The sequence below is a fragment of the Lagopus muta genome, chromosome Z (genome assembly GCF_023343835.1).
Source record: "Lagopus muta isolate bLagMut1 chromosome Z, bLagMut1 primary, whole genome shotgun sequence".
Lineage (NCBI taxonomy): Eukaryota > Metazoa > Chordata > Aves > Galliformes > Phasianidae > Lagopus > Lagopus muta.
In genome coordinates this window covers 56,569,250-56,584,902 of record NC_064472.1, presented here as the reverse complement: position 1 = coordinate 56,584,902, position 15,653 = coordinate 56,569,250, and the positions used below count along the sequence as shown (strand labels likewise).

The 15,653-nt window shown below is 39.1% G+C and overlaps 1 protein-coding gene across 4 annotated transcripts in view; it reads right to left on the bottom strand.

Moving 5' to 3' along the window:
• Positions 1–14,362, bottom strand: part of PIGG (phosphatidylinositol glycan anchor biosynthesis class G) — an 85,382-nt gene extending 71,020 nt beyond the window's left edge. For 3 of the 4 annotated variants that reach the window (XM_048930831.1, XM_048930834.1, XM_048930832.1), the window contains exons 1-6: positions 14,140–14,361; positions 9,780–9,985; positions 8,513–8,722; positions 7,027–7,215; positions 4,696–4,837; positions 1,950–2,162 (exon numbers count right to left, since the gene is read on the bottom strand). In XM_048930831.1, coding sequence (XP_048786788.1) covers positions 1,950–2,162; positions 4,696–4,837; positions 7,027–7,215; positions 8,513–8,722; positions 9,780–9,985; positions 14,140–14,305 — 1,126 coding nt within the window. In that variant the 5' untranslated portion in view covers positions 14,306–14,361. Of the gene's footprint in view, positions 1–1,949; positions 2,163–4,695; positions 4,838–7,026; positions 7,216–8,512; positions 8,723–9,779; positions 9,986–14,139 lie in introns of all 4 variants that reach the window. The other variant, XM_048930833.1, reaches the window with a different exon arrangement.
• Positions 14,363–15,653: the final 1,291 nt, after the last annotated feature.

The window sequence follows — 15,653 nt, the reverse complement described above, 5'->3', positions numbered from 1 at the left end:
GCATTGACCGTTCACTTACCTAACCTGTAATGCATATTCATCTCAAAGTATATTATGGGAGACAAACATGTTACCAAGGCTATTGTGATGACACAAACGACATCCAGTTCTCTCCATTTATCTGCCAAGCCAGACATTTTGTAAGGTGGTGTGAAATGTGGGATAGTATTTACCCTCAGTTACCAAACAACCCAAAGCTAAGCACCATCCATCCAGACTTTGGAACTACAGGCAGCATTAGTCACCAATTTAGTGACTTTTCAGTATTTCTATGGACTGAAGTATCCACATTAATGAACCTTACCACTAAATAAACAGCCAGACATCTTTTATTACCCTGCCAGTCTCAATGGTACTCAAAGTTTCCTACAGTTGTGTATTAAGATAAAGCCTTACTTATCTAGGAACCTGTGAGAACAGCAAGACTCCTTAATACATGTACAGCAACATAGAAAATTCATCTTAAGAAACTGCACAAAAAACTACAGGGACTTAGATCTGATTCCATCTTACAGAGGCTATGTTACTGAAATGAGAGAACCTAATCACAGAGGCTCAGCTCTCCGCTACCGTCCTATCTCCAGCAGTATAGCACTCCTCATAGCAGTTCACAGTCACAAGCAAGTAGCATAAAAAACTTTACATTTCCTCCAACTTGAGTAATTTTTATTTCTTTTCTCAAAGGAAAGCTACAAGTTGAAATAATGCTGTCCCTGGAAAAAATGAAGTAAAAACAGAATCTGGAAGAAACTTCAGCCTGCTTCACCAGTGCTTGAAGAAACAGTCAAATGGAGTTTTGTGTTGGAATTTTCAATTAAAAAAAAAGCCATATTCCAAACTATACCAACATAGTGAGTTCCTTTATTTGACCCATTTGCTGGAGGAAAAAATATCAGTATAGGACTTTATTATCATAGCATTATCTACACTAACATTTCACTACCATGGGCAACATTTGTTTTAACAGGCTACTGGACAGGGTTTAATTATGATTAGAAGCCATGATGTTGAAAGATAATTATTTCTTGATCTACAGTGATCATTTTGCTGAACTTCACATTGTCTTCCATTTTAACTATTCATACTTGTATTACAACTTCACATTCCTGTGCAGCTATTTATGCGATTCAGACACAGTCAAGCGACAAGGACTTCAGGCTTCACAATCACTTTAAAATCAATGCTTTCTAATGTCTAGGGTAAAATATCCACCTGCAACCTCTATTTTAAGTTTTATTCACATATTTATATTAACTTGCTTACTTATGCTGCTTGTCTGTAACAAGCTTCTTAAACGAGTATTACGCTTTGCTAGGGTAGACATATGATGTTTTGGTTGTTTTTCCAACCTTGTTTTTTGTTCTCTCCACCTAACATATACAAATATGTAATTGTACATCTAGATGTACTTTTAACTGGCAATTTTGCATTTCTTTGAGTTCTCACTCCCATGTAAACTCACACAAAAGAAAAAAAAGGAAAAAAGGAAAGAAATTCATCGTAAATTATTTCCCAACATTATTGGACATAGACTTTCTAAACCAGAAAATTAATTCCGTTGTGCTATTCCTTCAAATAGTGCTCAGAATCAGTGCCCTGTACCTCAAAAATACACATGTACACAAAAGTACGCATGAAAACACTGAGATTTAACTACACAGGTAGTTTTTACTTTAATCTTACCCCTCCATCATTATTTCTGCTCTTTCATCTACTAGTAGGAGTACTGAACATTTTCATTAAACAATGTTCATTCAGAAGCAGTGTGCTGGAATAAATAACAGTGAAATTCCACATTATTACTCTAAATATTGCTCTCAATTAAATGGCTAATTTGCAGTGTCACACTTAAATTATTTAACGTAAAAACCCCAAACTCTGTTAGAAAGAACATCACATTATTAGGTAAATATCCTTCTTTTCATTTATTGTTTTTTTAGATTATTTACCTTTTTCATAGGCAGGTGTATTCTCTTGCAACAGTGTGCTAAGCTGGAACCCATTCATGTGCAAGAAACGTAGTTGTTCTCTCATGGTCTTGCTTCCCACAACTGGTAATATAATGTTCCCAACATTGTTTCTTGAAATTGGTAGACCAAGACCTACTGCCAGTGTACTAGCCAAATCAGTTTGTTGCACAAGTTCAAGTTGGGTTAGAGGACCTACAATCAACAAACAAACAAACAAACAAACAAAAAAAACCCTTCAATTACTTCAATGGTTAGTTCAAAAAACGGCAAAAGCTGGACATCTTAGTTAAAAAGTATTTTCACTGCTGTTACAACTATTTCAAGAGAGCTACAGAGTGATCTTTTTTGTTGTAAAATCAGAATTTATTAAATTCTCAGAAAAAAATAATTCTTCAACGTGTGCAATTACTAGAAACAGAACATGAATGTTACACAAGTATGTATAAAGATTGTCCAGGAGACTACTTAATGGTATCAAGTCTCAGTTAAATCCTGAGAGAGTTTGATGACGTTCAGATTAGAAAGAACAGAGAACATTACAGTAGACTGATTAATGCATAAATGAAGAATGAGAATCTAATGTAATGCTGACAGTATTCTAGATTCTTCTTGATATTAATTAATACCAAATTGCTGTTGTCATATTAGCTCGCTGGACAAACAGAACTGGAGGTCAGGTAAAGGAACATTGAGTCCTAAGTCCTGGAGCTCCATGCAAGCAAAGGCTGAGAATTTAAAGTATAAAGATGCCATTATCTGACTGCAGTTCTCAGTCTTCTGTGCAGATGAGAGATTTCATTCAATGTATGTAATTATTTAAAACTGCAACACCAATTGTTTCTTCCTATGCTTTATTAGTTACATAACAGAGTCTTTAACCATGCTCTTAGTTCTCTTTGCAAATCCTGGCAGTGAGTATTTTGACTTATACATGAAAATAAATGATATACAGTGCTTATTACTCTCAAGGCTCCCTTTAAGAGAATTAGAGTTTCATCTCTCGTTTCTCATCGATTTGTGAATCTCATACTTGTTTAGAATGTCATCTATAATCCCTAAATCCTCTTTGCATGAGTGTTTGTATGTCAGCATATTTCAGATTTCATCTTTAAGGCAAGTTTTTAAATAGTTATATAAAAAGTAAAAGAAAGACCAGCTACCTCTAGTCAGTCATGGGTGGCATAACTGTGCAGAAGACTACAAAAATTAATATTCAGATCACACATTAAAAGTGAAAGCCTGAAGGATTACTATTTTGAGGTCTGTTGTTTCAACCACAATACATTCCATTTTCAGTAGAATTATAAGCAGCAATCAATAGAATTTTGCCTACTACAGCAATAAGTAAACTGTTGGACATTAAAAATATGATAAAAATCACACTTTAATGTGACTTGCTCTGAAAAGACAGTTGACTAGCTATATTTTATCATATTGTAAAAACTGCATGTTCAGTTTAAATGTAACAAACTAATCCAAACGAATAAGAAATTGCATTTACAGGATCAACACCTGTGGCTTGGTTGTCAACATATATCAGTGTCACTTATAAACCAAAAACTTACCTTGCTTAGTCAGCTTCTGAATGTATTTTGCTTTTCTATTTGAAGAGTCCAAGGACATTTCAGGCAATCTTTTCTACTACTGCTGGATATGATCTTTACAAGTGATAAGACAGATAAATGTACTTTAATTGTGCTGCAGGAACCTCCAGAAAAATAAATAAGGCAAGGTTTGGCAAGCAGGAAAAGAGATGAAAATGGACAAGAGGCATAATGAAAGGCAGAAGGGAAGTATTATTTTGAAGAAAATGTTCATTCCTAGCTATGCTTCACTTATTAACTCAGTGTGTTTATTTCAGAAAGATATTTTAAGCTACACAAACTACCACACCATTCCGTTCATTCCTCTTATCTTAAGCCGTATTATACAACTAGAGAGTGAGCTTCAGAAGCAGACAAGCTCAATGTAACAATAAAAAATGAACTGCCTGTCCAATACAGGAAATACACTCATGTTTCATATTCCTTCCTTAGATACTTCACAATCAATGGTTCTGTTTCCTTTGCTGTCATCTCCCTCCTTTTAACAAGAACAATTCTTCTTCTTTCCTGTTATTCCCAGCACACAAAAATGGCATTTATTCTTCTGTCTCAGCTGTTTGAAATGGAAGAACGGAGGCCAGAAAAAGGATTGCCAGAAGAGTTCTTGAAATCTTCAAACGTTTGGTCATGGAGCTGACCAAAGCTCTCAGGGAAGTTCTCCCATTATAAATGTTACAGATATATGTTGACAACCAGATGACAAAAGTGATTATTCTAATGCCAAGAATGACAAAAGTTAAAACTCACTTCAAGCAGGACTTAGGTTCTAATCATATCTATTTACCAGTACTCTGTGATCCAGACAAGAGATCTCACTAGTACTGAACATTTAAAACTTCTGCAGCTCTATCCTGCTTTAACCTGAGAAATACCTAATTCTGCCTGTGGTTACACAGCTTAAGCCACACATTCAACATGCCACAGACGAAAACTCTGAAAAACAGATCACAAAGAACATGTTATCTTGACAGATGTGTAGAACTAATAGTGAGCTAAATTCCACCACCAGGATGATAACATGATAAAAACACATTATTTTCCAGGAATAACATAAATTGAAGATAAATCAGAAACGTTCTAACAATGGTATCCTAGAAAACCAAGGTTCTTTTGATCCTTACCACTTCTCTTTTCAAAAGCAGAGCTGATAAATAGCAGCGGTGTGTGCACTTCACCTTCTGAAGAACCACCATGACTGCCTGTTTCAGACATCCCGTGATCCCCACAAACAACCAGCAAACTGGGCAGAGAAGCCTCTCCTTCCTGCAAGCCACAGTAATAAAGTTTCATACACGAACAACACATGTTTGTTGCTCTGAAAGCAATGTTTCCTATTTCGTTACGTTGGCCCATGCCCTCAAGAGGTGGATGTTAACAGGATGGCAGCAGAGGTTGAACCTTCCCGCCAATACCCTGTTACATGTTGTTGCCATGTGACAGATGGCAGCAGAGGGACACTGACACAATGGCATCCAACGTGGAAGTGTAGATGAAGCAAAGGTGAGTCACTGAATTCCAGCCTGTGGAAAAAGGCAATCCACTGACATTCACCGACGCTTACTGAACTTCATGGAGACCCAAGAGTGGATGTGAGCACACTAAGGCAGTGGGAGGTGCATTTCAGCAGTGGCAGCTGCAGCAGTGGGTCACCTCTGCTAGTGCAGATTGTTACAAGCGTGGTATGCACGCTTTTGCTCATCCCTGGTGGAACTATGCAGCTACTGACAATGACTATGTGGAAAAACAGTTTTCTGTAGAGGAGAATTTGCTCTATGGAACAGTGTTACTGTGGTGTTTGTACCCATTTTATTTTCCATGGGAATGAATAGGAGACATTACACTTCTGCCGGATCTGTTTGTGTGTGTGCATATGTGTATATATCTATCGATATATGCTCCATCACCTCTAACACCTTCAAGCATGAATATTTACTGAAATGAATTCAGATTTCAAAACTGGCTGTCAACAGCCAGAGCAGATCACCAGGAAACATCTAAGCATTAAGCAGCAAATATTTATTTATTTTTAAGTTAAGGCAGAAGTATGTATCATTATAACACTACCATGAAAAAGACTCTGAAATAATGAATATAACCGATTTACAAAGTCAGAAGAGTCTGTCTTTTTGAAGAAAATCAGCAGTACAGGAACAGTAACACAGAAAAAAGTCTGTTCCCGCCAGCTGAACTCCGTCTTCAGCTTCAGTGAGACTTTAATTAGAAAAATATTAATACTAAAAATATCAGTAAGTGTAATAATAACTCTATTTTATAAATCTTACTGTAAGCAATGTGCTAAAAAAGATTTGAGCAGGGTCAAAGGAAATTAGTTAATTAGTAAAATGAACAAAATTAATTCTACACTTCCATTTTTTCAATTTTAAGTTATAACATTTAAAGTTTTAAATGATAAAGAGAAATCTTAGATGGTAAAATTCAAATTTTTTCTCTAATCTTTCAAGTGTTTTTGGGTTAGAAATTTGTCATGACTGATATCAAATTATGTCTATTTTTGAAAGCAGAGAAACAGAAGCATAAGCAAGGCCTGTCCAGCACTTCTGAGCTGTCAAATAAAAGACAACAAATGTCGTCATTTCATAACAAAACAGTTTTTTGTCATCTCCAGTACCTGTTACATTCAGAAGAAAATTGCTTTCCTTAATTCCTTATTCTAAAACTGCAAGAAAGATTTGCAGATTGTCAGCAAAATCATTGCATAAAAAGTGCACCAAGATACATGTGATTATAACCTTCACAAACAGCATTATAACTTTTCCTTTAATTGTACGCTATCCATTTGTACAGATACACTACTGAAGTTTTATGAGGAGCTATCTGAACTGCAGCTGTCTAAAAAAATAAATAAGCTTAAGGCCACTTGGAATTAGGATTGTACATTTCAACATCCAGACTATTTAGATAAGTTTCTACCTCCAACTTTAAAAACAGACTCAGATTTGCTAATTTGATGTTCTATGTTGAGAAAAAACATCTACAAACTCCACTTGTATTTGATACTTTTCAATATCTGAAAATTAGGAATACCTTCCTGATTATAAAAACAAGACACATAGTTACATAAACCCATTACTGCTCTGCTAAATTAAATTACTAAAAAGGACATCAACTACCGTTTTCATTCATGAGCAATAAGAATTTTTGCTCATATTCCACTTCTCTTCCTGCAGATCGAGCAGAAATCATTTCCCACAACTATTCAGTAGTTGCAGTTAATAGATGTTACTTATGTCAGATAGTAAATCCTTTAAAATGCTATCAACAATGCAATCATTGTTAACTGGAGAACAGGCAGGAAAGGAAAAAGAATAGAAAAACACTCACCTCCATCTAAGAATAAACTACTACTCACGAACAGGCAATGGCATTGAATACTATTAATGCAATACAATTCTATAAAAGCCAGATTTTCATCCAAAAACAAGATATATTACCTTTGACAGAAGAGAAATATGAATCTTCTTCAAGACGTTGTCCATTTCACGAAGTTTTGGTCCCACTAGTGGGCTGTTTGGCCCAGTCATATGTCCAATATGGTCCAATCCAAGGTAATGTAATATTAAGAGATCCCAGTCTTCTCTCTTCAACACTCTATCCAAATGTCTAGTAACATTATCATCAACCTCAGAAACAAAAGAAAAACAAATAATAATTTCCCTTTTGTAAAAAGCATAGAATATTTCCCTTCTGTATAAAGCATAAAAAGATTATTTTGTACTGCTCATGAAAGTTCTCTAAAAGATAACGAGGATTAGTCATTCACAAAGTTAAAAGAAAAAAAAAAATCAGATTGATCACTTCATTGCTAGGTAGAGTTAAAGACTACCTTAAAAAAAAAAAAAAAAAAAAAAAAAAAAAGATTCTTCACCCCATTTCAATCCCTCTTGTTTGTCAAAGACCAGATTACATAAAGCAGAGAATACAGAACTGACAAGCTTTCACAGACACTTCTGAAAACTCTTTCAAAACATTTTTAATCACTTTCACCTTTCACACCTCTGATTTATCGCTTCTGAGAAGCAGGTACAGGGAACAGCCTTTCTTTGGAGCTAGGAAATACAGAGGAGAAAAACAGTGCTGACAAAAAAAAAAAAACTGTCTGCATAGCAATAATTAAATATTTAAAAAAATTCTGTTTGGTGTCTATCCCAAGTTCTCCTGTCTAAGTTAAAAATTCATTTTAGTTGCATGCAATTCCCCTGAGCATTAAAAACACTTAAACATTGCATCTGCAACATCAGATCTAGCAACACATTTGCTTCATTTCACTCTGCAAGCTTTGAATCTTCCACAAGGCTTATTAAGACAACCAATTAGAAGTATTTTTCATTCACAATAGGCCTATCTAACTTCCTTAAACATGAAGAAGTATATATGGCAGTAGCATTGTGTTAGTGGCACAAGACTTCACAAATCAGTTTCAAAACATGAGTTAGAACTGCTAGCCCATTTACTCTTTGAGCATTCTCAGAAAAAGAATTTTCACAATTTGTTTTGTTTACTGTTTATGTTCCATCTTTTCCAAAACATTGAAACACTGTTCATCTTAAACCTAAAAAAGCAATACTGTAGAAAATATGCCTCCAGGAAAAGAAGACAATCTATTAGCAGGCCTTTTAAAGATGGCCTGTTGTAACACAAATGCACTAGGAAACCAGAACCATGGATAGTGACATTTTAAACACGGTAGGTAACGCATCACCCATTACTGTATGACCCAAACACTTCCAGTGCCCTGTGCATGAAGAATTGAAGTCTTTAGCTCAAGACTGTCAATACTGAAAAGACACAATTCAATTTCTATTTATTTGCCAGGTTAGTGTTTCAAAACAAGGTTAGTCTCATTCTTCCATTTTCCAAAGTCGTCACTACATGTTTGTACACATATTATTTAACTTGAGATTATAAAAAGCCTCTCACCTCTGTAAAATCTGACACAAAAAAGGACGTTGTTCCATCATATTCCACAAAATGCTTTGGAAACAATTTTACCCAAGTATCATCACCATAAAAGATTATTCTTTTCCCAGCTGCTTTTGCCTGCCATATTAGATTGTCACTCATTAGAGCTGGAGAGTTGAGGTTCACAACAACATCAATGAAACCAGGAATGCTACCCGTCATCAAAGCCTACATAAAACAAGAGATGTATTAACAGAAACTGAAAAGTTTACAGTACCCAAAATAAAATATTAGTGTTAGAGAAAATAATGAAGCAGAGAGGAAAGAGATTACTGTATGTAGTCATTGAAACTATAGGGCAAAAGAACATATGAGCTACCATGCTAGATCATACCAACTGTCACAATACGATGCCAAGAATTGGCAAATGGCATCAGGAATACTACCTGCTTAGCAGGAAATTAAAAATTACATTTTCTAATCAGTGGGAAGCAAAACCACTCTGTATCCCAGTTGAAATTTCCTTCATTTAATGGCTCAATAAATTACCAGTAAGACTGTGTAGATGGCTTAAGTAAATTAAACTAACACAAAACTAACAATGGTAGAATGCTCATAACAGAAATAAGAAACTTCTGGAAAAAAATGAAGTCCACCTATGAAAAGCTACCAGACTGTGTTCTCCTCCGTCTCTTTCTGGCCTTGCTATTCAGATCCATTACTAACAGGATGACTAAATATTTACAGACAAAACTCAAATTTTAATTATGTTGAGGTTGGAACAACATAAATTTACATACAACTAGACTTCCCATCAGAAGTTCCCATCAGAACAGAGTGAGAAACACCAACAAAAACGCTCTTGCAAAGAAGACAATAGGAAAATTTGCTAGCCATGTGGCCGCCTTCCCAAGATTACAAATGAAAAGACTGCGCCCACCATCTAAGCTAGCACCAGGGCCATAACTGTCCTCAACTGATTCTCATAGAGCTTTCTACCACTGAGCTATAAAATAAAGGAACAAAACAAGGCAAAGTGCCGTAAGTGAAAGCTACCACCACTCACTTATCCTCTCTACTTTCTTTGCAGCCCGACCTTTTCCGCAGGAAGCACATCTGGGTCAAGGCAAATAACAATCACATCACATGCATTACTGCAACAAAGTAAGTTCCAGCTACAGATTAACAGTAATATCACAAAACCTCTTTACACCAATTCTCAGCAAATGAAACAAACCAATCTTTCCAGTTTTCTTCAATGACGCAACCCTAAAGGGAAACTTACCTTAATTCGAGGCATAGTCACAGTGGGTGGCTTTGCTTCAGCAATGAAACTGTAGGATGTCCCTTTTTCAATAACTTGTGTAGTGTAAGGCATGAACTGTTTACCTTTGGATCCAAAGACAAAATCATCTCTCAAAGCATCTATCAGGACAACGACAACTTTTTTGAAAAGTGGTGGTGGAATTTTGGTCCAGTTGGAAACTATTCCTAAAGCACAACAAGAAGAAGAATGTATTTTAAGTCATCAAAAATTTTAACATTTGCTAGACATAAGTTAAAGGACAGCTGCACCACAGAAATGTGTGCCTCAAAGTTATTTTATTAACTTTACATTCCAAAGCAAGAAGTTGCAAAGAATGGCAAATATTAGACCTCATCTGAGGAAGTTGAGTTTTCAGGTCATCCACCACAAGAATGACACAAATTCAGTAGTTAGGAAGAAAAACATAAAAGAATGAATGCAGTGCACTATGAGAAATGGCAAGAATTGAGAAAAAACTCCATAACAAAAAGTTCAAAGGGATAGAAAGGAACAGTTTCTAATTTCTCTGGTTAAGTTAACTAGACTGAACTATATATATCCAATTTACAGTTACTGTAAGAAAAAAAATACTGCACTGACCTGTGCTAATATCCAGGCCTGCATAACAGAACATAATTCAAGCAGTGCCTCTCAATCAAATCTCACCATCAGAGAGCAGGAGTAACAAAGAAATAAACAGAACTTCATTGACATTGGAAGTGAAAAGATTTGTACACACTCACATCCTTCTGAGTTGAAGTTTGCATGCTAGGATAGTTAGGTAACAGCAGCTGTTGGGCCAAAATCCAATTCCAGAATACCCTGAAAAAACTAGTTTGTGCTCAGAGAGCACAGCACAGCCATGCCTCCAGCAATGGCCCATGACACGCCTTCAAGCCCACCTCTTTTCTTCTTTTGCATTCAGCTTAGTCATACAGCAACATTTCCTTTTTACAGCAAAAGGCTTGGGCCAAACCTCCACAGGCCTCATGTGTCTACCAAGAGACAAAAGAGGAGTACAGAGATAAAAGCAGAGTGGATCCCATTCACAGATGACTTCCTAGACAACACAGCGGTTGATCAGTAACATGCATTATATAAAGTTACAGCTTCCATGTTCTTTTAGAGCAAAATGCGTTTCTGATTAAGTGGTTGATAAGCTGGGAAGACCACAGATAGTTCTGTGTCTAAGAATTTAAAAATAAGCTCAGAAACTGTATTTTAGGTGCATGCCTAAGCATCACTATATTGACATTCAGGAACTCACTAGCGGTACTGATTTTTCCAGGTAAAGAAATTAAAGACAGGCACAGCAGAGGAGAGAGGGAAACTTCAACAACAAAAAAGTAAATCCCAGTCACTTTGACAAAAAATAAAACGTCGTTTCTGAATGACTTGAATTACTAAATTGGCAGGCTTGCTCTGGCATTCATGCATTTTGCATAGGTAAAAACAAGAAGGCAGAACTGGATGCACTGTGCCTTTAAGTTTCTCTCATAATTGACTTTGCCCCACTTATCTAGGGAAGGAAAACTTGCTGAATACCATGTGCACCTCTTAGGATGTGGAATGCTTATTTATGTCTGCTACAGTTCTTTATAAAAGTTACTTTACGTGAAAGGGAATGTTTGTAAGCAGTGAACAAAACAGAAGGTTCTACCACAAACTTTTTAAAAAGAGGTTAAGACTGGAGGCAGTCAGATTTCAAGGAATAAGGAGCTAGCAAAGACCAGAGTCAGGCTTCTGAACTTCATGAAAACAAACCTCAGACTGGTTAAGGAATTACCAGATGGGATCTGCTGGGAAACTCTCCTTAGGGACATAGGAATGGAACAGAGCTGGTAGTTCTTTGAGGACACCTTTCCAACAGCACAAGAGCTATCCATGTCTCAGCAGAGAAAATAAGGCAGAGGAAGCAGGAAATTGGCATGGCTGAGCAAGGACTGCTGGTCAAATTGAAGATAAAAAATGATATGTACAGACAGTGGAAGCTGGAATGGGTGGCCTGAGAAGAAAAGATCAGGGCCATCCAGACATGCAGAGATGAGATCAGGAAAGCCGAAGTGCAAGTGGAAATGAACTTGGGGAAGGATGTGAAAAATAACAAAAGGATTCTATAGGTATGTTGGTCAGAAGAGACAGACCTCCCCTCTCCAATAAATGAGAAGGGAGAAATTTCAACAAGACATGGAAAAGGCTGAGGTACTCAACTAGCTCTTAACCTCAGTCTTCACTGGCAGACAGGCTTCCCATTACTCTCACGTGCCTGAGCCTCTAAGAAGAGACTGAGGGAGCAAAATCCCTCCCACTGTAAGAAAAGAGCAAGTCTGTGACAACTTGATGAGCTTGAATGCGAACAAGTCTATGGGGCCTGATGACATGCATCTCAGAGTACTGAAAGAAGTGCACAGTGAAGTTGCCAAGTCACTCACCGCCCTAATAGAAAAGCCATGACTGTCAGGTGAAGCCCTCAGTGACTAGAAAAAGAGAAACATCACTCCCATTTTTAAGAAAAGGAGAAAGGAAGATCTGGGGAAATACAGGCTGGCAAGCCTCACCTCTGTGCCTGGGAAGATCATGGAGCAGGTCCTCTTGGGAGACGTGTGCCTTAACATCTGAGACCAGGAGGTTATGAGACACCCAACACCACTTCAACAAGGGCAGATCATACCTGACCAATCTAGTGGCCTTCTACAATGGAATGACAGCAACTGACATAATTTACTCGGACCTGTGTAAGGCATTTTACATACTCCCCCATCACATTGTTAACTCTGTATTGTAAAGCTATGGATTTGAAGGGACAGTATCAGTGGATAAAGAATTGGATAGCTGCAGTCAGATGGTTGTGGTAAATGGCTCTATGTCCACATGTAGGTTGATCACAGGAGGTGTTGTCTTCCAGGGGTCTGTCACTCTTCAACATCTTTCACTAATGACATTGATGGAGTTGCTGGAGCAGGAACAGGTGAGGCCATGAGGCTGATGCTAAGGCATCTGTCTTTTAAAGAAAGGTTGAGGCAGTTGAGATTGTTTAGCATGGAGAAGAGAAGGTTGTTTAGAGACCTCAGTGTGGCCTTCTGGTACTTAAAGAGAGCTTATAAGCAGGAGTGGGATGGACTTTTTACATGGTCTGATGGGGATAGGATATGGGGAAGTGGCTTTAAACAAAAAGAGGGGAGATCTGGGTTACACATTAGGAGGAAATTCTTTACTCAGAGGGCAGTGAAGCACTGGCACAGCTGCCTAGAGGAGCTGTGAGTGCTCAAAACTGGCAGGCATTCAAGGCCAGGTTGAGCAGGGCCTTGGGCAGCTTGGTCTGGTGGGGGGCAGCCCTGCCTATGGCAGGGGGATCAGAATTAAAGGATCTTTAAGATCCTTTTCAATCTACGCCATTCTTTGATTCTATGATTGTCTAACACAGGTTAGGAAAGCAATGCAGTGGCTTTAAGTGCTTATTAGTGAGACCAAGAGATCACTCTGCACTCAAGATCTAACACAAGAACTCCAGAGAGGAAATAACCATTCCCATCACTGTATTTTTTCCTAGGATTACAAACACATCTAAAGTTAACCTAAGAGTTTGTAGAGATGTCTGCACACATTTATACTCTCCAGGTCAAACCAGACTTTTCAAAGCCCAATTGTCTGGTCCCTCTTCCCTCCCCAGCATCTACAGCTAACGTTCACATGGGAATACAAAGTTTCACTCATACTTAAACCCGATATTGAGATCTCTATAGCACAACCTACCAGACATCCCTGACACTTTAGGTAATCTCCAGCTAAATACTTAACTGCAGTTTAGCAGCCTCAGCTTAAGCCTGTAAGATTAGAGCTTTACAGCACTCCTGCTTCACTAATGTTGTGATGCCACACTCTGAATTAGGCAAACGTCTCTTCCACCCACTGCCTCTACAAAGTCAGTGAGCCTGTCCCAAGGCTCTGCCTTTGTATAACTCAGAAATAGCAATGACAGGAGGCAAAAAGCAGTGGGTCTCATTAGGGCCGCCACAACCTTGCTCCAGCAGACAGATGTCCTACCAAGCAGCAGACACATGCCCTACCAGTCACCTCGCCTGGCCGAAACACAGCTCAGTGCAGCCATTCCCTGGAGGTCAGGGGTTCACCATCACCATCCACAGTCGATGATTAAGGCTCCTCGCAAGCAGAAACTGCAGACAGCGACCAACCCTACACCTACAGAACTACCTCTGTTCTAAGCTACTTCGGAAGCAGGCTCTGAAACACGACAGCGCCTCGGAACGGCACTGCAAAGCACAGAAGCCCTCGCACACCGGAGAGCACCGTGAAACCGCGGACCAACCCAGCCTCCTACCTGGGCCGGGCGGGGCCGGCTCGGCGGGAGGCTCTGCGCGTGCCTCCCCGCGCGGCAGGGACCGGACGGGCAGCGGGAAGAAGCCGCGGAGGAACAGCGCGACCCCCAGCGCCTCGGCCAACAGGCAGCCGGCAGCCAAGGCCCCCGAGCGCAGCCGCAACCGCATCCTCCCCGCTCTCCGGCCTGCGCCCCGTCCGCTCCCGGCGTCCTCCGCCCCGCCCCCCCTTCGGCCAATCAGCAACTACCGCACCTGCCCGCCCGGCCCTCCTATTGGCCAGCAGCCAGCGGCTCTCCAGCCCCAAGCCGGAAGTGGAGCCCCGCACGGGAGAGGGCGGAATGTCCCAGCAGCCTCCGCGCCGCGGGCCTGGCGGTGCGGTGTTCTGGCTGTGACGGGGCTGGTCTGAAAGCAGTGGTTTAGAGCATCGCGGGGAGATTTTGCACTAAGCTGCACCGAAAGGCATCAGGCAGAGCAGGAAGGGAACTTTGAAGTCAGTTTGAATGTGTTGGGCGAGTGGAATTTTCTTTTGTCTTCTTAATACCATCGTGTAGGATCCTTTTCTAGCAAAACCCATTGGGAGGGAAGCATATCATGGCAGATGAAGGAAGATGAATGAGAAGGAAAAAAGGCTCTAAAAGTTAATTTTCTGGAAGTGGAAGTGAAGCTGTTGTGCAGAGATGAACTGATGGTATGCTCACCGTGCTCCTTGATTCAGAGGGGCAGCCACAGAGGTCAATACTTAAAGAGATATTACTGCTTCTCTGCCTGTGGAGTTTCTGTGTACTGCACGTTTTTGCTAGAAAGATATTGGAAATCTAGAGAGGATCTGCAGGGCTTTCAGCAAGTAGGAAGGGGCAAAACGAAACATGGGTTTTATTCCAGGCTAGTGTGTGTATGCTTCAAGTATGCATCAAGTGTCTATAGATCTCACTTCCAAAGTCATATTATTTGCATGTCTAAAAAAGGTGTATTTTTTACTTTCAGTGAATATTTCCTGCTGTCTTCTAAATCTTGAACCCAAGTGGGACTGTTCAAGCAGAAAATTAGAAAGGTTAATTCTCTAGCAAATAAAAGGCACACCAATGTAGGCTGTGTTTATAACACAGAGCAGCAGCTAAGAAATGTCATTATTTTTATTTCCTTAGCAATAATTCAGCTTTTTCCCTTTTAAGAGGAAAGCAGGAATTCCACAAACACTGAATATTTCCATGGTTCATACCTTCTGATTCTTACATAAGATTAGCCATTTCTGTGTTCATTCAAAGGACTTTGTCCACAGATAAGGATGCACTAACTGGCATATGGTACACTCACCAGCACCAACCTCTAAGCATGTTGAAATCTCACCGCTTTTTTCCCTAGAACCTTTTGGTCTTTTCTTACAGCAACGTCTTTTTAAGTTCATTGTTATTGTGTTCTACTGCAGTCACAAAATATCTAGAAAGAAATCTGAGTGCAGCACAGGACTTTAGGTGTGGCTGAGTAATTGTCTGTGAGTTATGAGTCTACTGTAGTT